Consider the following 27,627-nt stretch of genomic DNA (forward strand, 5'->3'; position numbering starts at 1 on the left):
AACACTAAAATGATCTAAGGATACCTAGAAAAAGACAGTTTGCCACATCAGATCGGTTGGTGGAAAAAAGAGCCACGTCAAAGAAATCCACCGGTATTGATATGGAAAAAAAAAAAGGCAGCCAGATGACGTAAAGAGCTCCAAAACAGAGTCATATCTAAGGCTGTGACTGGAATTCCCATTGATTCTAATACTTTTGAAAAGGAAGATGCAAGTCTGGATTTTTCCTAGCCATTTCCAAACTGTACAGGTAGTAGTACAATAGCCTTGTAAAAAGAGAGGCAGTAGGGGATTTTTCCCATTTCAGCAACAGCAGCTATTGTTCAAACCTACTATGATTAAAACAACAGGCTGGTTTTTGTAGCTGAATACCTACAGTGTTATCAGGAACTCTGTTCTCAAATGTACAGACAGGACAACAGTCAAGATCACAAAAATGAAGACATAATTAAGCAGCCTAAACGGTAGGGAATTAAAAGAATGAAGACAACAGATTCAGTAGTTGTGTGGCATTGTAAGGCATCTCCAAAATCAATGCCCATCAGAAGGTAAACCAGCATGCAAGTACACACCAGGATCAACAGAAAACCTGGAGTTGGGTGGAGGGGAACTGGGAGAAGAGAAAGTCGGAAAGTCTTCAAAAAGTACAAGTAAGTTCGAATAAAACTGAAAAATATACTCCTAACTAGATCTGAAAATAGCACCTGTACATAGGTAGCCCAAATCTACGCTGCTTCTGAACAAGGCTTCTTAACAGTGAGGCACTTAAGTTACGTAGACTAATCAGAGAGAAAGCAAGGACAGAGTCCTAAATTGAGTATGATACTGAGAGAGCTGCACTAGTCACCCCAGCATCCAATTATGCTGCAGTGAATAGTCCTGCAGAAAAATCAATTGGAAAGCTGTGGAAAATGGTTTTAGGCAAGATTCAAACTTCAGCAAAAATCTGCTGCACTGAGCTGTGTTACACTGTAACATCAATAAGCCCTCTGCTCTCCCAAGAACATTCCTTCCAAAAATAAACTCACCATAAACAACTACAACAAATTTCCTCTTTACATCATGTGTTTCAGGTTAACTACTTTTTACAGTTTGATCTAAATTCTTCTATACTGTAAAATAAAGATCAAGGCACTGTCACCCTTGAAAAATACAATCTTTTCTTCCAAATTTCCATTAAGATGCATTTTTCCCTCCCCACTCATCTCTAATAATGCTTCATTTCAATTATATGCCTAAATTGCTTCATGACCAACAGACTTACTTGTAATTGGTCCTAACTTGCTACTTGTGCACCAGAGTTACTACATTTCATAAACCCTCAATCGGAGAATGCAGGGCTGCAATCCCTATCAGCCATATGTTTCTTTCATCCATATGAGTAAATTCAAAAAGAAAAAAAAAATCCTTCTCTTTAGCTAACTGCTCAATTATTGAAAAAGGAGCATCCAGGGGGCCTTTAGCCCCTGTAAAAACAATGAGATGTGTACTCCTGTTTCTTCCTAGATTTAAGGACTTCCCCATCATAAGCATAAGCTGTGCCTTTTCTGCTGCTTAAAACAATCCTGAAGGACTGGACATAAAGTTTGCATATTTTCTGGGTCAAAATTTTTCCTAAGACATCCCTAGCTATGATTCTGAAAGGAGCCATCTAAAAACATATGCAATAAAGATTTAAACCGAAACATTTCTTGAAAAATAAAGTACTACAACTAGCCACTCCTGAAAGTCCTTGTACCAGGCATCCTGAGGGTACTCCAACAAAAAGCAAATACCCTGGTTGGTGTTTTTGGTTTTGTTTGTTTTTTGGGGGGAGAGGCCCCCAGCATGTTTTAATTTGAAACTCCTTATTGCAATGATTAAAAGGGAAAATTTCCATGACTGGGGGAGGCCACAAAGTGACCTGGATGGCTTCTCTCAGTCCCAAAGAATATATTTTTTAAAATTCTTATTTAAGTATAAATAGCCTACAAAGAGATACTTTAAAGTGATCGGACAACAGTAACGTCAGCAGTACAGGAAGAAACAGAAAAGCCATTTTCAGTTATAGTGCCTCTGATAACAGATACAAGATACTCTTAAGAATTAAATTTGTCATTTCAAATCAGGTCAGATTTGCTCCAAGCTACACTGATTTCACAGCATCTGTAAAGTAGCACAAAAAAACTGCTCACATCTTTAATACCAACTAGAATTTCAAAATTATTTTACACTGGTTTCTTTTTGCTGTTAGAATCAATTTCCTAAACTTAAAGATCATGATGACTATAGGCCTTTACTCAGCAAATATTTGAAAGTTCCTCAAGTCTACTACAGATGTTCCTGCAAGCTTCCTCATGCTTATTTGATCATCTTGAAATGTCAGAAACGGGAACAGACTGTAGTGGGGGAATCATTACAATCCCACCATCCATCAAAGAGGAAAAAGAACTATCTGCTAATTTCCTCATTAGGAAAAGCAAATGCAGCAAACCCACTGCAAATCCTCAAGAGCTACCTGTTTATGCTAAGTGCCTTGACATTTATGGAGTTAAGATGAACAAGCCTGAAGCTTTTACCACCAAGAAGTTTCAACACTTGACAAGTTAATCTATCAGTAAAGAGCAATCGGAACTGTTCTAGTTCAATTTAACTTGAAATGTTTAAGTTACAGTGTACAGCCTGCATGTTGAATATGTCATGTGCTCTTATGGATTCTCAGAGTTTCTACACACAAAAAACCCCCAGACTTCTAAAGTTTGCTACTAGACACCTTGGTTCTTTATATCCTTTAAAAAAAGAATCACAGTCGCTTCACAGAAAACAGAAACTACTTCCTACATCCAATGCAAAATTTGCATTAAAAAGTTGTACTACAAGAACTAAGACCTGACTACACGTAAGGCCACACTTACACTTCTACTGGAAACAGCTATGCTCAGAAAAATTGCCTTCATTTGTAAACAGCTAATGTGGGCTTTATTGCAAGTACAGACTTACAAAAAAGTTTATAAATTCTATTATTGTACACGCTGTTCCTCAACTAGAAGAATCAAGTTTGGTTTTCTGGACACCAGTGGCACTTCCTACCAAACTGTTAGCACAGGTTCCTCTTTCAGCCCTCTTGACTCTCTCTCTTCCTGAGAAATGTCCTCAACAAAAGCCTCAATGCAGATGGACTGAATGCTAATCAGCAAATGAACCCTATTAGCTGTATTCCTTGACAGAATCTTCTGATTTAGTATTTTTCCTGAAAGAAAACGAGTTCACATGCTGCTGGATTGCCCCATGATGTGAAGGAAAACCCAGTAAGCAGGAACAACTGGGAGATCCACTTCAGAAATGAAATTTCGATCAGAGCTAAAACTGAACAGCTCACTGTTTTGCCAGACCAGAAACACAAGTGAGACTTGCTAGCCAGTAACAGTTGTGCTAACTGATCAGCCAACTAACCTACTGTAGAACAGAAAAAGCTTATTTATTTTGTCCTTCAGGGAGGAAAAAGTCCAACAATCCTATGAGAATTTTGCAAAGTGTCTATACAATTACATGACATTTCTAGTCTTCAGCACCTTTTGAAATTCTTCAAGAAGTCCCAGTGTCATCTAGCAAGGCAGTGGACTAAGAGGGATCTGACAACAGGCAGCTTGATTACTGTCTTTTATCCACAAGGAAGGACAAGTGTTCCAGTGCCCAACAAAAGGTATGGGGGAAAAAGCAGCACTGATAGTTAACACAGACATCTACAATCCTGAGTTAGGCTATAAAAGCACTAATTTTAAAACCTGAATGCAGAATACTTCCCTAGTCTCAAGGGGCTCTTTTCCATGATCACTGCTGTTTGCCTCAGTTATCTAAAAGTTTTTTCCTAGATAAACTATCTAATTATAGGGGTATAATTTATATTCAATCCCAAAAGGAAACAAACCTCCCTTCTCCCCTTTTCCTCAAAACTTTAGGGTTTGTCTTCCCACACCCAATGATGGGAGTGAGGAAGTAAGCTTTATTCAACCAAATAGGAACACACCCAAAACAGTTTTTTCCTTATATTATATTTAATATACATCTGTACTAATGCTTCTGGACTCCAGCTTCCTTACACAGAGCCTTGCTGTTGCTGTTTACTCCTTTTCCCCTCAGGAGCAGAAAGAAGCATTGTTTCATCTACAGCAGAACAGTACTTTCTAGTCCTCATCTCCTCATACTAAAGGACCACCAGCAAGTCAAGAGACACTTCACTGACCCCACCAAAAAGATGGTGGTGGTTTGCCAACCAAGACAGCAGGATTCCTGTAAAATAGTAGAGATTCTCCCCCTCCCAGAGCCAAAGATGAGAACTGTAATAATTTTGGTGCCTTGGAATATAATTACTGGGAACAACCCCTTAACTCCACTATTAGAGAGGGACTAGAAATTAGTTCTATTCGTTTCTATTCATGAATCCCGCTCAAAAAAAAAAAAAATCAAACCTAAAAGAGCCTACATAAAACCACGTGATTTTTGCAACCACACTTCTACTCTCAAGAGATTTCACAGCCCACTGAATATATTTTATTTACAATTCTAACATTAGTCCATTGACCCAGGCAGCAATAAGCTGCAGAACATGGTTAGGCTATTTTGAATAGTATTTTGGCAAGTATATATGAATGAATGTCTTAAAAGAAATTGAATTAAGTGCCTTTGGTTCCTAAAAGAGGAAACTTAAAGCAATCTCTATTCCCACAGTTCTGAAAATGAAAGATAGCATAGTATACAGTAAAGATACTCCTACCAGGAATGTGTAGATCAGATGTATCAGATCTCATGAGACTTCACAAAAAACAATATATTTGAGCACCTCTTCACATACAAGCTTTATATAAAAGTAAACAGATTAGTACTACTGAAAAGACAAAACAGAAAAATCCCACAACAATGCAGCTTTAAAGTCATCCTTATCTTTTTTTACTGGCTTCTTTCCAAAACCACTACTGGACCCAAAGCATAGATAAACCACTATTTTAGAACTTGGGTGCATTTAAGTGAGAAGGATCAACACTAGACAACTACTACATTTCATATATCCTCAACAAAAAGCACCAGAAAAACACGCCTGAAACAAGGCAGAAAGCTTTTTCAATTAATCCTGTTCAGAGCATACACAATGATTTATGACCAATGCTGACTACTAATTAGCAGGCTTAGAACTAAGACATTAAGAAGCCTGTTCTGAAAGGCAAGCTAGGGTAGTTTCGACAAGCTTGAGTAGATAAATTATCAACATAGTACAAGTCAAAGTCATCATGCATAAACTCAAACATGGCCAAGAGCAAATACAGACATGATCAAAAAAACCAACCAACAAAAAAAACCAAAAACCAACAAAATCCCCATGACACCATTCAAAAACAGTATTACACAACAACTTATATAAGAAAATTAAAAAGGTAATATTTTAATAAATTTAATATTTTACTGCATTTTAGCAAAACTTATACTTTATATTAAAAAAATGTTCCCAACAAAGTATTCAATGTTTTCTTTGCTACTTTGTAAGACTCTTAAAAAAAAACAGCCAAAACACAGAACCATAATTTTCATATCCATGCTTTGTTTATTAGAAAGAACACGAAATTCATATCCTATATTCAAGGCCTCTATAACCAGATTAGAGAGAGAGATTACATGTCTCAAAAGAGCTGAAGAAGGCAAAGAGCTTTGGAATAACTTCCATATATTCCTTTGCATTTTTTAAGCCATACTGCACTCTGGACCAACAGTATCCTCTGCTGTTCTGGATGCAGCTGATTTATCATGACCTACATTTTTAGATGGAGACCTCAGATTAAAGTGTTATGGCTAGCACCTTTTGAAACCAGTAAACTTCCCAACAAGCTACAAGGCAAAAAGCAAGAAAACCTTGGCAGTCAATAGATTCACAGCATGATTCAGACAAAGGGCAAATGGATCGCCACATCTGTGCAGGAACCAATTCTGCACTTAACCTTTACAGTGCCAGTCTTTGTTAGACATGAATCATATAAACCAGAGTAAGTGATACCAAGAGGACTACTGGATTTGTTTAGTGATATTTTGACAACAGAAAGGGCAAGACTAAAATACATTTAAGAGGAAACACCCAATGAGCTCACTCCCATTAACAAAAAAAAAGGAAAAAAAGCTTCTGATGAAAGAGGTAGAGAATTTATGCTTTCAAAAATTCCCCACGATACAATTTTTAGACCAATTACAAAAGCTATCTTCTAAAGAAGATAGGCAATTGCATTCATTCTAAGCAGTGTCTATGCATAGTGTCCAGGGCACACATGACTCAAGCAGACAGGCAATGAGCCTCCCTTGACAAAAAGAAATCCCCTTAGTAACAAACTGTTGGCAACTCATTTATCCTAATCTTTTAGGGAAACACGGTATATCACCTCTATTTCACTCAACTGCACTATTCCAGTGTAACCTCACCTCAAGGAAAGATCAGAAAAAGCTGTATTCAGCAGATTTGAGATAACAGAAATCCTTGTGGGTCATGGGTCTGACAACCTCTTGTGGCATACTGCAAGAGGCTCAACAGAAATTCACCTTAGTTAGCAGATCCAAGCAAGGAAGGTTCTCCATGAGCCACAGCTCTCTGCTGTCCCTGCCTACCTTATCACCAGCCAGCCACATGGTTTCCACTTGTGTAGCAGCATCCAGCACTAAATCTGAATTGTGGAATTCAAACCAAGATGGCAGCACACAGCAGGAATATCTGTCCCAGTCACATTTTTCCACCTTTTTATCCATGGAAATTCAATTACTAATTATTTTTGCAAATCAAAATTTACATCTCGAGACTGAGAAGCAATACAAGATGTTTCCTTTGTCTCTTGTTTTCACCTTCCCCTTCGGTACTTTCCCACCTTCACACCCAGTATGTCAAGTCCTCACTTTTTCCCAGAATAGCTCCAAGAACCACAGCTTTTGCTTGCTGCTAGAAGCAGATAACTCTGAAGCTATCCATATGTTTTGACATATGCAGTCACTTTGTCAGAATACGTGGAAAGAGCTAAAACTGTTTTTTGAACAGTAAGTAATAAAAAGCCTTCCGGAAAGAGTCCAAAGTACATCAACAAAAAAGCCGCAGCCGGAAACATCAGAAACAAGATCTGTACAATTTAGTGGACATGAAAGGATGCCAAATATACTCAATGATACTGCTATGACACAGCAGCTTGAAAAAAACAGGTAGAAAGGCATGCAATATATGGCCCTTGATCTTCCATTCTCAGAAGCATAAATGTAATCAAGGTACAATAAAAAAAATGACATGTGAACATCCACAGAAACAAAGATAGTCACTCCTTTTAGTTATCTTAGCTTTCTTAGCTGGGAAACAAAAAATTCTCAGTTGCTCACTTTTTCTTTTAAATTTTATTTTTATTTATTTTACGGACACCTCATTTAATAGCCTCTCACTGTATCAAGAAACCCAAGATGAGTTTGTTACAAAATCTACCATAAAACTTCATCTATGAAGAGGCTTTATATAAAACCCAAAAAGGGGGGGAAACAGCAAATTGACACTGCAGTTCATTACAAATAAGAGAAGCTGCACATTTTTGCCTCTTCATAATATATAGGTAATATTTATTGAGTTGTCCTATATTTATTGAGTTGTCAGATAATACTATCAGTACTAGTATATGTGCCAGCAATATCTTACATGAAAAATCAGGTATTTTAACATGATAGATTACGGGGAGAATTCTCAGGAGAGGAAATATATAGCAATTACTGCCAAACTAAATTGGGCACATACACTTACCTCTCTAAGACACAAAAATCCGCAATATTTCTAACTGTGTCAAAGTTGATCTTTTATCTTTTCTGTAGAGATAAAAGTGCTGAGACACACTCATATTATTAACTAAGAAGAGCCAGCTCCAAGCTTCATCTGAAGTACTAACAGTGTGTCTACACAGACAAAAACAGCTTAAGATGTGATGCTTTTCTAGAAAGTACTGACTCTTTTAGTATACCTGCAAAGGTGTAGTTCTCAGTAGCAGGACAATTAGCAAGCAGCTTTCTTCTCCTTATTAAAAAATTACAAATAATAACAAGACAAAAAGCAAAGCAAAAATAATCCCACCACTCTTAGTGATTGGATAGGGAAGATGGTTCTGGAGAATTAAAAGTTATGCAGCCAAGGACAGGGATGAAAATGCAAATTAAACCTTTAACCACTTTACTGGGGAGAGAGGGCATCTTGTCAAAAGGGAGCATTCCATAAAGCACAAATATGAACAGCACATAGAGAAAGTTATGAAAAGACTCCCCAAACCCACTAAATGCAGTCAGAAAAGTATCCTAACCTTAGTGTTTATTTTTGCATTCGCAAGTCAAAGATAACCTAAGTTATACATATAACACCTGAGTGTTATATACCTACATTAAGCCACTTAGAAACATGAAAACAAGTAGAAAACACATCAGCTATAGAGAAGCATGTTTGCTTTTTTTATATTATTATTATTTCATTGTAATAAACTACTTATTTAAATATTAATTATATTCCACATGCATTAAATTGATTTTACTTTTATTTTTTAAGATGATAGCAGCAGTCATTTAAGGAAACTGGTAAATACATAATATTGACAACCAATCTTATTTGAATAAGCAGTAAAAGTTCATAATCTGCCAGCAGTTCATATTACCAGTAACAGGGAAGCCTTTCTTGCCCTGCTTTTTAGTAGCACAGAAAAAAAAGATGCAATAACATATCAATTTTAAAAATGCTAGAGGAATACAATAATTGACTAGGGGGGTTACTCATTAATTGCATTGTCTTTTCTGTACCAGTTTATTAAAAAGACAAACATCGACAAAGGTCCTCACACTCTGCATATTCAAATTAAAACTGTCGTTACATGCAGTTTAATCAAATTCTAGTCTCTGTCCATTTCTATCTATTTCGAGGTAACCCTATTTAATCTTTGGCTAAAAAAAAAAAAAAAATCCACTTTTCAGAAAAATATTTTCGTTTTCTCACTAATATTGTGAGTGCCCTAACTTCACCTAATTAGCAACAGCAAAGCGCATCAGGACACAAATTTAAGGACAGACAAATTCTAAAGGGTATTAGCTTCACAAGGATTCCAGAGTCCTATCAAACTATCTACAACCATCTTCCCGAGCTCTACTTCTGGTAGAAATGGTATAAAAGTATTTTTGTAATTCAGCCTTTTTTGAGGCAAAATGAAACCCCCTCAATGGAAAAATGAGAAAGCTGAATGGCAACGACTACTGTGCAGCATCTCATCATACGATGATGAATCTCTAGATGATAATACTATCTCCGTGAAGGCTTGGACTATCAAGTTATCTGGTTTGACAAAACTCATTTGACAGAAACATTTGCCAAGTAATTTTAATAACCAGACTGGAGAGCCTGTGTTTCATCAGAAGTTCAAGAATGCAACCAATACCAGACCATTGTCATCAACTGTGACTCCAAAATAGGATCTTGCTTATTTTATGTAATCCAATATCCTCCTCCTGAGAGGAGACAAAAGCAGATGCTTAAGAAAAAGTACATGAAAGTGTTTTGAATAAGGGCTGGACCAGATGACTTTTGAGATTCCATGCAACCAGAACTACTCTACAATTCTGTAGAAAGGCATCCAAGCAAGCAGTGATACTTCCTTGAAATATCACTTATCTCCCAAAGCTCATGGTGTCAATTGACAGATTTTTACTTTGATCTCTTGACAACATGTGTCTTTGAAAAGTTACAAATAGTAAATAATAAAACAGTCACCATCAACAGTTAGGACCAGATGCTATTAAACTCAAAATTTACTTCTCAAAAACCAAAGTCACAGACTTCAGCTAGTCACAAACTTCAAGCAAGAATGCTGCTTAACATTTATTAGCAGGAGAGCTGTTCAGAAGCGTTTAAAAGAGCTCTATACAAGCAGAGTCAAGAAACTGCAGGAGGCACGCAACTGGAGACCTCTTCATCCATCTTTACAGATACCTGTTTTCTCCAAATTAGTACCATGTCATGATTTCAGCTACTGCCATAATGATGATCCTCCTCCTGATTTTCTGTATTTTCTACTTATCCTGCTGTCTGTATCCTTGCCTGGTCTCAATCAGCCACTCAACACCATTTAATAGGCATTAGAAAATACAATTAGAGCACTCTTCACTGTGCCCCAAAAGCAAATAACTTTAAGAAATTAAGTTTATTTTTAGGAGAAAAAAAAAAAAGGGACCAGACAGTATACTTTAGAAGAGTGCCAAAACTGGGGGATAAGAAGATATACATATACTGCCTAGAAGTTTGTCTGTGGATTACACAGTACAGTTGTCTTGAACTTGCAGGTCTTAGCTTCTGTCTAATTAGACAGGTATATGAAAATGTTTTTCAATTAGTTATAGAATAAATGTGTTTATTGTAAAAGCAGAAACTGTTGAGTAGAACCTCAAACAGTCCAAGTATCCGCAAAGTTCATAAAATACTTCCTCTGAGTCAGCTTTATTTAATTCAGCTATCTGAATGCTTGCCATTTGACATAAATCAACCAAAGCAGATAAATTTACAGTCAAATAAAAACTTGGACACTGTCCTCAGTTCAAACGACAGACTAACAGTGTATAAAAATCATATCCTTTTACTTATTACATAGACTGAAATAGCTGTGATTATTCCAGCCAAATTGTTTCAACTCAAGGAATACTTAAAGATAAAATCTGGCCTGATCATCCAGGTCTCAACTCATTTCTCTGCATTCAGTCACTAAAAAATGTTTGATCATAGAGTGACTGCATTACTGAACAGTTCAGCAACTGCAGGTAAAAGGATCAAAATGTACAGAGTAAGGACTATATTTCAGAAACACAGTGTTTTTCTTCTTCAGAAAGTACATGGATTTAGTTTTTCAACCACCAAGCTGTGTTAGTCTATTAAGTGAATTAATAAATAGATGTGCATTGTTGGATTAAGCTCTACCTGTATGGTAGTAGAAGTAGGTATTGATTTTGCAAAACCACTGTTAGAAGATATTGCCTTGCAGTGTTAATTGGTTTAGTTTTTTAGCTTCAGTTACTCAGGAAGTAGGAGACAATATATAACCCTGAAACAATAATTCAAATAAAAATTGCATGTACTGTAAGTATCCCAGACCATAACCAAATAAAAATGGAAAAATTCCAGCATTTTATGTGGAATATTTTATTTTACTGTATCAATATTTTATTGATACAGTAACCTAGATAGGGGAGGGGATTTGGCGTAGCAAGCAAGCTCATCCTCTTCAAGGTCTGACTTTGCTAGAGTTTCAGGTAATCAACAGGCCACACATGGTGGTCCCGTGGAAAACAGCTGGGGTGTGGGACAAGAAGCTTCACTTTTCCTGCTCAGAATAACTTCTGTGTTAGTTCCCTCCCAGAGGCTTCAGAATACACGGAAACAAGGTGGCTGTGATTTTGTTTAAGGCTACTTCTTCCTGGATTGGAAGACTCATAGTAACAAGGTTACCTTTGGCTTCTTCAGAGCAGGGAGTGTTATACACTTAACACATATAAACAGATTATATGATTTCTCATCATAACTTAAGTTCCATTGCTGAGAGCACAGACAAATAGGCAGCTGCAAACACGGGCAACCATCTCAAAGGTTTCTACCTTCCCCAGGTCTTTTGCCAGAAGTCTGGAGATACAAGTTTAAAATCTGGTGACCAAAATGTACTAAGTTCAGAAGGGAAATACCCTTAAACATAAACTTGAACACTACTTTATGTCGCTGACCTCTCAACACATCACGCTTCATCCAAGACCCAAGAAAACTCTTGTACAGAGTCAAGTTTGTCTTCAGGTCCTTTAAAAAGCCCCTTCTGTTACTTATTCTTGCAGTCCTACGTAAAGACAGGATATTTTTAATGCAGGGTATTACATGAGTTGCTCAAAGGCCTCTTTGACAGGCAGTGCCACTTGTCATGTAAAGCATTTTCTGGGGTGACAAAAAGAAAACAAACCAAACCATCTTCATCAATGGCAGATAAAAATAGCTATTAAGGAAGACAGTGGAACAAAAAATAACCGGAAACTGACATTAAAACTGTCTCATACATTAAACCAAGGAAGAACAGATGGTAAAAGAGAATTGCTGACTTTCAAGACAAAGAAGTTAACTCACAGAAAACCCCCTGTAGCATGAGACAGAAACTTTAACAATATCTCCTCATCAGAAGAATCGTGCAGATGTGAAGGCAAATTAATGAATCACAGCTTACAGATTCAAAGTAAATGTTTTACAGATTTACATCACAGGGTTACAGGAGATATTTATAAATGAAAGCTAAACTAGCTCCTCACCAGAATGTTATATCATGGGTAAATCATTCAGATATTTCATGAGACAAACTCAGAATACTCCTGAGATTCCCTCACTAGTAACAAAAAACAGATTATTCCAAAAGAATACAAATCCAACTACATTTGGCGCAACAGTTCAAAACCCTTTAGTTCAGTGAACCATTGGTCTGACTGGTGACAACTAGAGCCTTGAAAATGAGCATTTCCATCCCAGTAGAACAACATAACATTTTGTTATATCTCTGGCAAGTAACATTTAAGGTCAAAAAATACAGGTCTTAAATGACAATAGATCAAGGACAGCAAGTTCTAAAACACCGGAACAAACTGAAAATTTATGTCACTCACTTCTAAAACATGTGGTTCCCTACCATGCTTTTGAACACAACACACAGTATTTCTGTCTCGGAAGACAGATGACATAGACAATGTGGATCCAGGCAATAACAACTGATGCATGTGTGCAATGAATCCCCTTTGTTGCTCTTTGCCGTTCGAGTTTATCTAGTGTCACCTTCTGCTTATCTGATTATTATAGACTTCAGCAGTGGTTTGTTTCATATTTCTTCAGTTTAACACAATGCTCATTATCCTGTACTGTAAGTGCTCCACAGACATCGAACAGCTGCTTTCACTGCCTTAGAAACAGAAAGTGAACCCAAGATTCTGCATTAGCCCATAAATTCAAAACTTAACATATAATGACTTCAGACTGCAAAACTGCTATTTCAAATGGCAGTGCTGTTTGCAGTTTCAGATGTCACCTGGGAATGCTTCAGATTCTTCTCCAAAAGGCAAGCTGTCACCTTACATAGAAAGCAGCACCACTCCCAAGCAGTAAAACACCATGGCCAGATGCTGTTAGAACTAACACTTGATGCCTTTAGCTGGCCCACATTTATCCGTGTCCTTCCACTGCATTGCTTTTCACTCTTAAGGGAATTAAGCCCTTGGCCTTCTGCAATCACAGACCATTTCTGCGATTCTGAGGAAGCATCTGCCTCATGAAACAGTCGTTTAGCCTTCAAAGCAGAAGTTTCATGAACAGAAGGACCAGAATGATGCACTTTGCATTAACTTCGACACACGTGTGGCTCCAGTTATAAGACGTCAGCATAATTTCTGGCTTAAGGTTCCATCAATGACTGAAGTCAAAATCTCAGTGATATAAAGCTAGAACTTCTTGTGAAATTAGGAAGCTAGGACCCTCAAAAAAAGCTTTCACTTCAAGCTTAACAGAGGGAAGGAACTGCATTGAATGCCATCATTACACACTCAACACAGTTTAAATCAGCACTGATGGAAACTTAGCACCATTCCAAGATAGCGTGCAAGAGTTCTTACATTTGTGCTTCTGGAAAACTACCTACAGTGAAAAACCAGGATGAAAGTAAAGGCTGACAAGAACTCAAACAGAAAAAGATATTTTGATGAAACCTCCAACCACTGGTGAAGTCTAGATATTCTGCCTTAAGTACTGTATTATGGTAAATGACTAGAAAAACCATCAGACTACAATACCCAAATAGAAGTGAGAATTAAAATTATTATTATATGTTCATTCTCTTCAATAAAAGTAATTCTAGACAAGAGTATGGCATAAACTCTAACTTATCAGTAAATGTGCTCAGAAGCTCAAAAGAAAAACACCCAAAACCCAAAATAAAAGTTGCATGCACTAATCGTACTACATACAGAAAAACAACAGAAAAAGAAAATTTAACAGTTTCAAATGGATTCTGACTAGCAAAATCAGAGGGAAAACAATCATAGTGAATCACACTTAATGGGTCACAGTGGCTTTACAACAATTGGATATTTAAATCAGAAATACTCTATCCACAAATATCACTTTGGTTAGAGTATGAACCTATTCCTTCATGAAATTGTCAACTGTTCTTGATACAGCAGGCAAGCCTAACATACTCAGTCAACAAGAAAGAGTCAGTTTTAAACTAATACAGCATATTTATCTGTACAAAAAACTGGCTTCTACTTTGAATCATGCTCTAGGCTTGTATGGCAAAGATGGACCCAAAACCAGTCCTGGAGTAAAGTGGCACCTTATTATCCAGGGCTAAGGAACTGAAAACAGCAGTAGTGTAACTTCTAACAGGTCATTGCTTACTAGATGTGCAACATTTAGCTCACACACTACCAGTGCACCATGACAGCTCAGGACAATCTGCTGAGTAGCATCAAAACAAGTGTTGGACACCTGATAACCAATTTAAGAAATAAAATATATCCATTAGTTTGGTATCTTCTCTAAGACATGTTCGAGTTCACACATTAAATGCCACTACAGTTGAGCATCTACAAAAGCATAGCTAGAACATCATGCAGTGACTAACTATCCTTATTCTAATATCAAAAAGCCAGATCCGTTCATTTCAGTTAAATTGTGACCTACAAACCTCTCATCAATGGGAACAAGAATCAGGTTCAAATGCTGATCTCATCATAATGAACAATGGTACTGCAATAAATTAAATATCAACAAAGTAACCGTGTGCTCGTGTGCATGTGTGTGCACGTTCGGATGGATAAAATCAGCATGGACATTTTTATTTGGAAATAAAATGAAAAACTGGTAAGCTAGGATAAGAAAAATGACCTGGAGCAAAAGTATTTATGTAGTTAGAAACACAGCAAAAGTTACAACTGGGCTGAAAGCAGTTAACACCGTGACAGGATTAATTATATCGGTAACTACCAAAAAACTTCACAAAGCTTAAAAAAGTGAAGATGACACCTACACAATGCAGAACACAGTATCACATTAGAAAATACTGTGAAATTTCTAATGAAATTTCCTGAATTCATCTATTAGAGACCCAGTAAAAGAACTAATATAATTTTTTATGAGACTGACAAGGTAATGACATCGAAAAAAGAAAATGTTTCCAACAGAATCATCACTTTTTAAAAGAAATAAAAGTCAATTAGGTTACAGGCAGATTTTTGAGAAATTACGGGTTCACATCCACACATTTAGAAGTAAAAGTCTCTTCCCATGAAAACCTTTACCAGGAAACAAAGAATTTTAACAGAGAAATTAGGCTCTGACCAAAATGCCGCTGCACAGGAGATCAGTTTTGTCTATATTCAAAAATCTAAGCCTTACAAAATCTTACCTTAATTTTACAATGTAATATTTTAATAATACTAATACTTGGTATTTAATGTTAGTTGTCAGAATTTGAGTCATGTAACTGCAAGTATCCAGTAAGAGGCACCTTACTGGAATTGGCTTTCATATAATCTCCTCAAGAAGCTTTGCATCCAAACACTTAATAAGAAAAAAAAAATCCAAAGGCTCTTTAGAAGTTATCCACTAAGCACCACAATTCCAGCTAATGTCGTAATTGCAAACAATTAAAAAATGAGAATTGAAGATCAATCCTTTTAAATACCAACTTCAGTTCTGGTCATTAGAATCTTTAGGCTACTGTACAGAGAGGAAAATGTTTAAAATGAGCCTAACAAAAAATGAAGATGATTTTTTTTCCCCATATTGAGTGATTAAAAGCCAGTACATTAGCAGAAACTTGTGAGAGTCTTTCAAGAGCTATAGTTTCTAGATAAGGTCAAATAGGTAGATTAACTGAATTTGCCTGACAATAAACTTCCAACAATAACACACTGTAAAAAGTTTCTCTTCCTCCATCAGGTTTTAGACTTCGTGCAGGTTTCTTTCCAACACTAAAAAAAGAGGCAAGAAGAGCAAGCATGTTGTAAACTGTAGTTCACTGCATTACAAAAGGAAGAGGGAGAAAAAAAAAAAAAAAAAGAGAAAATCCACCCATAAACCAACAAAAAAGTATGAGAGAAAATTTTCTAATTGAAGCCAAGTACTCACATGAATATGCTCTCATCTGAAAGTAACTCAGGGGAAAATCATGCACTGCAGGCCAGTAAACTCACTGCTAGGTTACTGATCTTTCCCATCTTGAACAGACACTCACTTCTTCACAGAATGATCTTCAGAGTTCATCTATTCTGTCTTTTCAAAAAATTTTTATCAACTTCTTTCCACAAAAAGGAGTGATGGGCTAGTGGCGAAGTATTACTCCAACAGAGATTACTCTAGAGGAACATGTCATCTCTAAGCATGCACTGCCTCCATTTTGAGTTCCATCAGTTTTCAATTTCCTTAGTTTTTATCTGGAGTAGTTTTATCTACTCCATTCAAACCTATTTTGCTTTGGCATCTCCATCAGGTACATGTAAGTATTAAGCCATCAATTTTAATACTTTGTAGACACCATGACCGGAACACAAATTCCTTCTTTGGAAAATTTTGTAACCTTAAAAACAACTCTGTATTTCATGGAAACATCATAATTCTGTCAACAGAATATCTGCAGCTTAATTTTTTTTTTTTATTTAGTTTCCTAAGGGAGCTATATCCACCACACCACAACAGCTGAACCCAGACTTTGACTTTTCTTTATGGAAAAGGTACCCTGAGAAGTGAAAGAGTGCTGTCTAACCTGGCCCTAGCCCATTGGCACAGTAGTACTGGCCAGACAGGCAGGCAGTCACCAAGCAAGTAGCTCAAGATGAGCTGCAGCCAAAGATGTAGCAGGGGTAGGAGACAGAAGCAATTAAGGTATTGTGAGAAGTCACAGGGAAAAAGAAGGCAGAACACATGCAAGAAACTTTGCCAGTTCTTTTCCATAATATGCTTTTTCTTTGCAAGAGCTGTATACCAGTGTACTCTCCTGACTGTAAACACAAGGAAAAGCTCCAGTGCAACAACGTAACATGGGAAAGCTAAGAACTTACTTGAAAGGTCAAAACTCACTTTTTTTTCCCCTTCAGTAAGTTTAAAAGAAAGTTAAGCTACAATTGTGTGGTAGTAGAGCTTAGAGGCCTCTAGAATAATGTCAAGGTTAGGCAATGAACACCCAGCAATGATAGTTCCCTGATCCCAAGAAACCAGGTAATGAAGGTCACGCCAAAGGCCAAGCACCTACTCAGATATGGTGGTACCAGGGACACCACTAAAACCTTAATTAACAAGATTTCAAATCACAGCAGATCAACATGAACTGGGAACATCCCACAGCTATTTCTACTAAACTGTACTGCCCATCCACAGATTATTTTTCATTTATTTATTATTCCTAACCTACCACATGCTTAATGAGAGTGGTAATTCTAATCAGAAGATGATCCATCACCAGAAGACACCAGTATTAAACCAGCCCAAGTTTTCTTCAGTGAACAATAAAAGCATTTTAAAATCAATGTGCTGCTACTTTAACATAACTTCAAGTCTTGCAAAATACAGTCCTTTTCTTTGCATCCATGCCAAAAAAACATGTTTAAACCAAAACACTTGAGTGTGCATATAATTACAAACTAAGCACCATGACAATATTGCGTGACATCTTCCTTTAAGTTGTAATCCACAGGTGATCTACAAGGCTAAAGCAACAATTTGGAAACAAAACAGACAATTTACTATAGGACAGGTTTCAGAACAGCTTTCAAAGTCAAAGCTACCAAACAGTTGCGCAAGAATTACGAACTTCATAGAAAGGTCCTCTGAAAAGTCACTTGACTCTAAGTGTTCTGCACATTGCAAATCAGATGATTTTAAATAAAATAAAATTTGAAAGTCCAGTCTCTAATAAGACTCATGAAGCCTGAACAGTTTAAAGTATATAGCTCTAGGAAAAGTCACCACAAATAATTATTATTGAGTACATAAAGCACAGGAGAAAAGAATTTTTTAAAATTATGACTCTGCATCTACTTGGGTGTTGGTTCAAATCACGTTACCAGCGACATTTCAATACAAGAACAACAAAAGAGGGATTTCCTGACTCCGTGTTTAGAAGGAAGAAATACTGAAAAGTAACTATTTCTTCCACACCTCATTACACTAAACCAAAAACATACGCCCACTATTTAAGCAAGTGTAATTATATTAATAAACAGACAACTATAATTCGACAATTAAGATTTTCTTTAACTGTGAAATCTTCCTTCCTTAAGCATCTGACTTAGGCATGTACTGTCCTCCAAAAAAACCCATACAGCAGAGAAATGCAGAGAATACACTTTGGATTTCAAACAGACTAAATATTTATGTCGGGTTCTCAAGTGTTTCAACAACTATCTTATACTTGAAGAGGTTATACAAGATTATGAAGGAAGCAGCCTACTAAGGCAAGCCTGATATTTTTTCTACTGTTGAGCTTTAATATTTCAGATGTGGAACCACTACTTAAATGTCTTACTTTGAAAGTATCAAGAATGAAGCTCAGTTTAATGCATATTTCTGCCTAATTTATATCTTACTCTCAGAGGAGGTGCCTGTTAGTTTTTATTCAATAAACCAAGTCATTTCAGAAGCAGTGCAACAAAAACTACTGCTTAGCCTTTGAGAATATAACTGAGAGTGACAACTGATTAATAAGGAAAACAAAGAGATATTTCAGTCTTCAGTTTCTTAGGAAAAGTTCATAAACACTAACAGAAGAAACAATATGACTTAGAGAAAACAGAGTTTAATGAGACAAATGCTGAGCTTATTATGGGTAAATATTATAAAGTAACACCACTTCTGTTACGATTAACTTTTCAAAGATTCTTAAAACATTAAATATAAAAAGAGTATTTAAACATCCACTTTTTATACATATGAGTGCAGTTCATAACCACTTCACCCTTTGGTTATACTTAATGTTAACACCAGAACACCTCAAAATTAGCAACCATACTTACAGAAAAGACCTCACTAGCATCACAAGCCTCAAATAAATTAATCTTAATGAGTCCTGGCTCAAAGAGTAAGTTACAGGACAGAACACTGGCCACATGGCTGAAGTGCGGTCACTTTGAAAGCAGTGCCCCCAACCAGCTTAGATCAGTCCAGATATGGAGCAGATAACCTGGTCTAGAAACCATGCTATAAGTTATTTAACAATCGCTCAGCCATATGCACCCCCAAATTTGAAAGTCCACTCTCCAACTTCACTGGCAGAACAGAAGTGCAGAAAGCCACCAAATGCTGCTATGGGCAGGCCCATCATCTCCAGGGCAATAACTGGGAAAATACACATTTTATAGAGTACATTCACACTTTAAGCACCAGAAAGGTTCTGCAAAACTGAACAATATCCCTGCAAAAATTCCAACTGGGAGTAACATCTGATCTGTTTGATGCTGTACTTAATACTCGCTCGGTCCCAAATATCTTACACTGTTAAACTGACCACTGAATTGTTTCTGCAATAGCAGAAACACACACAGTAGTACAACCATACCAACAAATCCCCCCAGAACACTGCTCCGGTGACTTTTCATCCTACACATTCCAAGACAAAAGCCAGACATCGTGCTATGCACATCTATGAAGTTTAACTGATAATTCCAGACTAAACTGACAACTAGAAAAGAGATTCTGTGCAAATGCATTAGCTGCAATATCAAGCCTCACAGACACCCGAAAATAGCTGGACACAGAGATCACAGACCTTGATTATGATTTGTTTTCTTCCTTGTACCCATTTAGCAACCACAAGCATTGTTTTTCTCATTTTTCGTTTCAGAACAAACAGGTAACATACTGACACCCAAGTACCAACAAATAAAGCAGATAGCCAGCAGATTAGTAATTGTGCAATCTACAGCAAAAGGTAGCCATGCACACATGTCTCTTGGCAGTAGAAAGAACAGGAGAATATTTTAGATTATCTCCAAGAGATAATACGTTCAGTATTGTTATTATTCCAGCGCTGACCATACACAGATAAGCACTACATTTAAGTTTTAACAAATAGACTACAGGTAATTCCATTTACTGTACAGAACTGTACCATTATGTCAGCTAAAGACCTCAAACCAAGTCAGAGAACACTATCTCAAAGGATGAATGCAGCAATAAATAATTACAATTCTAAAAATCCAACTGCAGATTACACTGCAACGTTTACCAACACAAGTGACCAGTAATACACAAACTGTTGCATCCTCATATTTAAAACAGACATTTTTTCAGGGCACGTAACTTTGAAACAGAATCATTTCTCTACCCCACCCCTCTCCAGATGTTAGGGTATTAAAAGATTAGCCATCATTTTGTTTAAATGCTCACTTTCAAGCATCTGATTTCTATACTTAAGGGTTAAAAGAAGAGAGTTAGATGCATTTTTAATTCAGGAAACTTCCAGACAATGGCTAAAATTTCCATGAAAATGAATGAAATCTTAGTAGTAAGCACAAAAATAGTAAAACTAGGAACAAAATTTTCTGACCAACATCTCATTTTCAATCTAACTTTGCACCCATTTTTCTTCTTGACAGTCATAATCTTCTACAGTTCTCCTAAGTGCAACTGCTTTTACCTTAGCTACAGGCAAACGTAAGAACACCAAGGTAATTTTACAGACTTTCTCCCGTTCTAACACATCACTACATCTACCACTTATGAAGATAGTTTCGTCCCTTCCTCTTCTTTTTTTTTCATGCAGATAGCAGAAACACAAATTTTATCTAAGACTAAAGAGTTTTGTACCAAATATTGAATTATGCACTTGGATGCCAGACTACAAAGGAACCTGTAATCAAGTTCCAAAGGAAAAAGAAACGCTCAAATTTTAAAATTCTAACTCACCTCCAGAATCAAAAGAAAATTTTAAATTATCTACATCAAGTTTTCACTGATTGAACTACGAGTTTTCACCAATTTGACCCTTATTTCTAACTCTGTCAACAGTACTATTATGTTATGTGCTACATGTACACAATGTCTGCACAAGATATCCATTGTCTCGATGACAAAACATCGAAGCATTATCAAGCTGGCCAATTTACAAAAGAGAAAGCTAGAAACCAACAAAGCAACAGTTGGTTATTACAAAACACTTCTAAAATTATTATTATTTTGATCATTACCACGTCAAAAATGGGTCACATATCCAGTAGTATCAGTTACATGCAAGTGTACCTAACCTTACTAACAGTCTACTATCATAAAAGCACTCAAAAGAATGAGGAAAAAAATAAATCAGATGTCCTTGCAAGAAATCTGACAATTTGGGTCATCGTTGAAGCCTAAATGAACTGTTCTGGTTGGTATTATTCATTCATTCTAACTGTAGTTTCCCATTTTCTGTAGTCCATAGGGAACAAACTATTTACATTTGGTTTTCTTTGCAACCATACAAACTAGAAAGGTTTGTTTAAATTAAAGCTTTGATTTTGTAGCACAGTTTTGTGGCCACAGAAGTGCAGGATATACAGGATCCTATTGCCTGGTTATGTACAAGGTCTGCCATGTTGCACTCAATCATAAAAAAAGGTCATTTTTTTTTATTCAAATGAAAATCCAAGTTCAAATTACTTGTCATACTTGCAAGCCACATTTTAGACTAGATCCACACCAAATGTTTTTCTTAAGACAGTATGAACTATACAGTTCTCATTATTTATTCTTCTCCTCATCAACTTGCATATCAGATAACATGTTCTTTTTAACCACTCTAGTCTAGCAGGGGAAGATCCATGTTTTCTCATGAGATCATGCAAAACACAATTACATTATCATCACAGATTTTAAGAACTACAACAAAATACTACCAATGATCACTACTCAAAGAAAGAAACTTACCTACTACCATGAGTGTGAATTCAAATCCTCTCTTCACAGACTTCCGGTAAACTTGATTTGGAAGGTTTGCAAACCCCACATATCCTTCAAGGTTCTTCTGTTGCTAAAGCAAGAAATATTTAGAAAAAAAAAAGTTAAAAGAAAAGCATGTGAATTCTTAGTTGGTTTGGTTTGTTTTGTTTTTTTTAGTTATTTAAACATTAACTTCATTTTCACATTTGTAGAAAAGTGCTGTCTACCCAACCTCTCAACAAGCTAAGCCGCCTACATTCAAGACAGTGCAATGAACTGCAGCAATAAATCAGGAAAACTGATTTTTTTTGACTGGATAGCCAAAAAACTGGGACAGCAGTTCTAACAGTATTTTGAGCAAGTACAGTTGTGACATTAGAACTGTGCAAGCACAAGAGTGTGAACGTGCAAACAAATTAAAGTATAATCAACTTTGTACCAATGCCCATTTGAAACACAGGCATGTACTATGAATAAAGCTTTCCTAGTCACGGTGGTACTGCCCCAGTATAATGGGGCCCTGACACCCCCTGCTTCTGGGTCACACAAGCAGATGCCTTCAGGCTTAACCCAGAACTCCACCAACGCAGCAGGCCCTGCAACAAACTTCAGTTGCCTTGTACTGTGAAGAAGTTACTCAAAACACTGCCTCTGCTATGAAACAGGAGGAGAATTCTGGATGTTAGCTGCTACTTCTTCTCACCACGTTAATGAAAATGCTGAAAGTGCTTAAAATGCCTCTTCCTCACTGTACTAGAGCCAGCGATCTTCCAAAGATCAACTGTGCTACCTTTAAATCACTCTTCCAGCAGAATCCTAGAAATGTGTTTGTTATCACAGCAGGTCTCAGGATTGTCTTATGAGACAAGACAGTTAGTTATTTTACAGAGATACCTTCTGAGACAACTGTCTACTTAAAGCAACACAAGGCACTGCCTCTCATGGAGCAGTGATTTCAGCCTTCAGGCTTTATGCCCAGACAAAGTTGAGAGGATGTGATGTGATGGTGCTACTGCCTCAGTTTCAGAGTTTAAGAGAGTTATATACATTCACACAGCTAAAGTGCTGTCTTCAAGTTTAAATTCCACCCCTTAAGATTATCTTCAAGAGGATGGAGGAATTCTAAAAAATAACTTTTAACAAATTCTTCTACTGTATGCAGTAGAGCATGGTTAATTCAAGTCTGGTATGTGGTTGACTCATGCTTATTTCAATGGGTTTTTTCCTAAAACTGACAGAACAAACTTAATGCAGTAATAACTCATAGTTTTTAAATTAAAAAAATATAATTTTTTTTTAATTAAAGCAAACCTTCCTTGCATGCATATAAATCCACTATCCCCTTTAAAGCATTGAATGCAAAAACAACTAGTTTCTTTGCAATCCAACAGTCAATCAATGGACTCTCTGCTTAAAGTCACATAACTGATTTCTCCATTTGGCAAACAAACTATTATTCTCAAGCAAAGCTACACCACTACAAAGACTAAGTTATAGTTTCAAGTTCAAATACACACAATGCAACAAACATTATTTCTCTAAATGTAGGAATCTTTGCCTGGTGTCATCAAGAAACTCTTTTTCAAATATGTTTTTTGTTTCAATATAGCCTTTGGTGAAGCAACAGTCTCATCTGAAAGGTTTCAAAACGTTAAAAAAAAAAATCAGCCAGGAATTTAAAATCCAAATATTTGTTTTAATTTTCCAATCTATTACTACAACTACATGTGAGGAATGGAATCTATCACAATCTAAAACTCTGAGCAGCCAATGCTTCAGATATTACATGACATGCAGGTCAGTGCTTTTTAAGATTAAAGAGCTCCTTAACGATGCAGGTCCTTAATAACTATTAAGGATATGGAACTGCTATTCATCCTACCAGATGTAAAATATCTAATCACAGTCAGACACTCCTTATGGTTCTACTTGTCAACCATCTGCATTTTTTAACATCTACATACCTTTTAATGTGTGTCATGCTTACCAGAAACAGCTCACCCCCTCATTAACTCTAGCTAATGCTTCTTTCACTTAAAAGAATCAATTTACATGTAATTCTTGTTCTGAATTATTATTTCTCTTCCCTTCTCCTTCATGTACAGCTCCACATTTAGGACAGTTTTACTCCTAAGAACTTTTGGATCGAGTATAAAATGCTACAAGAGAATAGATGGCAACTTTTGGGTTGTTTGCTCTGTTAAGTGGGTCTACAGCAATTACAGCCACAATTTTAGATAATGAAATATAAATGTTACTAATCAGAAAGATGAAGATGAATGAAGCATTACACTGGGCATTAATGCTGTATTTAATGGAAGTATTTATACTCCACAGGAAAGAGCCTTTCGAAACACTGAAGTTGGACGTCAGATTCGTATTTCTGGTACACCAATTAACACTGAAGCTTTCAACATACTGTTTTTTAAATAGTTGCATATTTTCATAACTTGCTACTTCTAAACAGACCAGAACAAACTAGGAATTGAGTTTCTTCAATTCCTGCAACAGCTTTTAGAAGAACTTAGTACTTTTTTTTTGTTAAATAATTGACTTCCGCTGTATTGTCAAGTGAGATCTCATGTTTTGAATATTACAGCAGCTACCTCTTAACTTTTATCCCTTTCTGATTTGCAAGTAGCTGCCAATTAAACTCAATTTTAGTTCACCTACTAAAAACCTAATGCTGCTTCTATTTCCACAATAGCTAGAAAACACCTGTATCAAAGTAATACTTACAGCTACTTTGTAAACAACACGTTTCCATCATTTCCAGTATGGAAGGTATCAATAGAACACATCCAGAAGTAGTCCAGTAAAACGATGAATTTGAACCATCACAGCAACAAGTCCATTCAGGTGCAGCCGCGATCCAGAAAGAGAAACAGGAGTGGGGTGAGAAAGAAAAGAAAAGTTACTTACATTTGACCAAAGTAACCCACAATACTTCCCACCTACTGTGCTCAGGACACAGTATTTTAAGCAGAATCATAGAATGGTTTGGGTTGGAAGCAACCTTGAAGGTCCTCTACTTCCATCCCCCCGCCACAGGCAGGGACACCTTTCACTAGACCAGGTTGCTCAAAGCCCAAACCAACCTGGCCTTTAACACTTCCAGGGACAGGACATCCACAATTTCTCTGGGTAACCTGTTTCAGTGCCTCACTACTCTCACAGTAAATAACTTCTTCCTAATATCCAATGAAAACCTACCCTCTGTCAGTTTAAGGCCATTTCCCCTTGTCCTCTCAATCCACGTCCTTGTAAAAAGTCCCTCTACAGCTCTCTTGTAGGGCCCCGAATTTACTTTGTTAGTAACATTAATTTAGTTTGTTCTATACATAAGACAGCTTAATTTCATGGTAATATACTACATGACCTCTATACCATTTAATGATTAAGACAGGTAATTATTCAATAGTTCTTTTTACTCCAATTATTCAGCATGCTTTTTCTTTGCTATATGCTACCTGAATCTGTAATGGGTTCAAGGGTATTTATTTCCTTCACAGGTGCTCACCAGAACATGGAATCTCATTTCACCACAGTACTGCATAATATTTTTATTTTAGAGTGGAAAAGGTACAGAGACCAAATCCATCATCTCAGCAAAGAACAGCCACATGGGCCACACCAAAGTTCCTGTCTTCATCAGTGGCCAAAACCATATATCTAAGGTAGTACATACAGCAGAATAAACTGAGAGTTATATTTCTCGAAACACCTCCATAGTAACCAAAAATCTACCTCTCTAGCATTTAAGATTGGGGAATTTTTGCATTTCAATATCATTTGACCAATTCCTCTTCCATGCACACTCTTCTTAGCATCATAAAAACTGAGCATCCACAAAAGTCCCTGTAGCAAGTACTCCCTCTGTACATTGTCAAAGGGAGGACTTAATAATTTCAAAATTACCTCCTGCTAGCTTTATTGCTGCACAGTAGTATCTGCGGTGAAAACAGCCTTAATAATGTAGCATACTTCATTCAAAAGAAGCCATTTCGTGTCTCTGACTGCTTCTGCTGCTCTTACATAACACTGCTCTAGCGCTGTACTCTTCTGGAGAGGCCATGGTGAGAGCTGCATGCAGTATCCAAGAGGCAAAACACTCACAGATCCACAGAATGATCATCTGGTATCTCTTACTCTGATCCTTTCTTACTGATCCCCAACATGTAACTTATTTGACTCCTGCCAAGTACTGAGCTGATCATACTGGGAATGGTACACAGGCCTAAGACCTTGCTCCTGAGCTTTAAAAAATGCTCACAGCTTATCACGGAGCATACAGCACGACAGCAGTCCATGTGAACCACTTTATTTAATAATATCAGGTGTATTCACTACACTGCATTTCAAGTATAATTTTGTATCAAGTCTTCCAACATCTATTGGTTCTCGTAGTTGTCCATCATCTCTGCTTTAACTTAGCACAAATGAAAGCAAGCCGTACAAATAATCACAAATTTGGCCTTAGCTGACCTTCGATGCATCCATTCTGTGCACTCCAAGTTATTTTAATGTAGATCTCCCTCAAGCAAAATGTCACAGCCCACACAAACCAGTTGTAGAGCTGGTGGTTTTAGACCCATCATTTGAATCAATGGAAAAATAGCCAGCAGCAAGCTGCTCTAACTATGCAAATGAGAGAAAGGAGCCAACATCAGTGGCTTTCCAAGGAGTTCTAAGGGAGAATATTGATTTAAAAAAAATTTAAAAAAAAAAAAATCTTCTTTTCTTTTTTTTTCTTTCTCTCAAGCCTGTCTATCATCTTTGTTCTTGCCCCGAGACCATAATTTACATTTCTCCTTTATTCTGGCATGACTGTGTCCAGGAATGATAAATCTAAAGTCATTCTTCAAGTATTACCATCTGGGCCAAAAGATGACAGTCTCTGGCATAATATCCACTGCCTGACATCAGATCCCTCTGATCAAGAGGAGATGGAAGTCTAAGGTGAGCTAAAGACATTTTTTACCTCTACAAAGTGCAACCTGAGAGCTCAGCTCACACTCAACACGGGTAAGTGCAGCTGCTGTGCACTGGTAGCAACCAGCAGCCTGTAACATGATGTTATGAAAATTCTTCAAGGATTTCTGACATAGCCAAACCAGCAGCAAATATTAATGAAGACAGTTGGAGAGAAAAAAAGACCAAACAGAAAAGCAGTGTGACATCAGGGAGTCACTGTCCTTTCCAATCAAAGTTGGCTTTAGTGCTTCTCAGTCAAGCTTACTCTAAGAGAAAGAAACACAACACCTTTTTTTTCCCTAGTTACCTTCAAGGAAACACTATTTTTAAAAATATCCAGAAGCATCATAGAATGCAAAAATTGTTGAAATCTGACCCCAACATAAAGCAATATTAGAAAGGGCACAGATACTCATTGCATTAGGCATAGTATAGCAATGTTTCTTGTCATCAACAATGAAAATAAAAGGTGGTCATTTTTACCTTATTTCACACAGCTGGAACTGGGATTTTATTTATATATGCTAGAATTTACATATGCTATGGAGTCAATTTGATCTGGTAAGATACATAGACATAGGGCAAGTTTTCTTTATACATAGTTTACCTTGAAAAGATGTCAGTGCTGCCAAAATATAAGAATTTGCACCTGATCTAACAATGATTTCAATCATTAA

The 27,627-nt window shown here is 36.7% G+C and overlaps 1 protein-coding gene across 1 annotated transcript in view; it reads right to left on the reverse strand.

The window, feature by feature from the left end:
- The window catches only part of SEPTIN7 (septin 7), a gene marked incomplete at its 5' end in the record, with an annotated part of 63,201 nt that extends 38,459 nt beyond the window's left edge, over nucleotides 1-24,742 (reverse strand). Inside the window, 2 exons of the mRNA XM_051768537.1 lie at nucleotides 21,965-22,067; nucleotides 24,716-24,742. Coding sequence (XP_051624497.1) covers nucleotides 21,965-22,067; nucleotides 24,716-24,742 — 130 coding nt within the window. The remainder of the gene's footprint in view (nucleotides 1-21,964; nucleotides 22,068-24,715) is intronic.
- Nucleotides 24,743-27,627: the final 2,885 nt, after the last annotated feature.

Source organism: Manacus candei, unplaced genomic scaffold (assembly GCF_025592945.1).
Source record: "Manacus candei isolate 608988 ecotype Guabito, Panama unplaced genomic scaffold, ASM2559294v1 h1tg000095l, whole genome shotgun sequence".
Taxonomy (NCBI): domain Eukaryota; kingdom Metazoa; phylum Chordata; class Aves; order Passeriformes; family Pipridae; genus Manacus; species Manacus candei.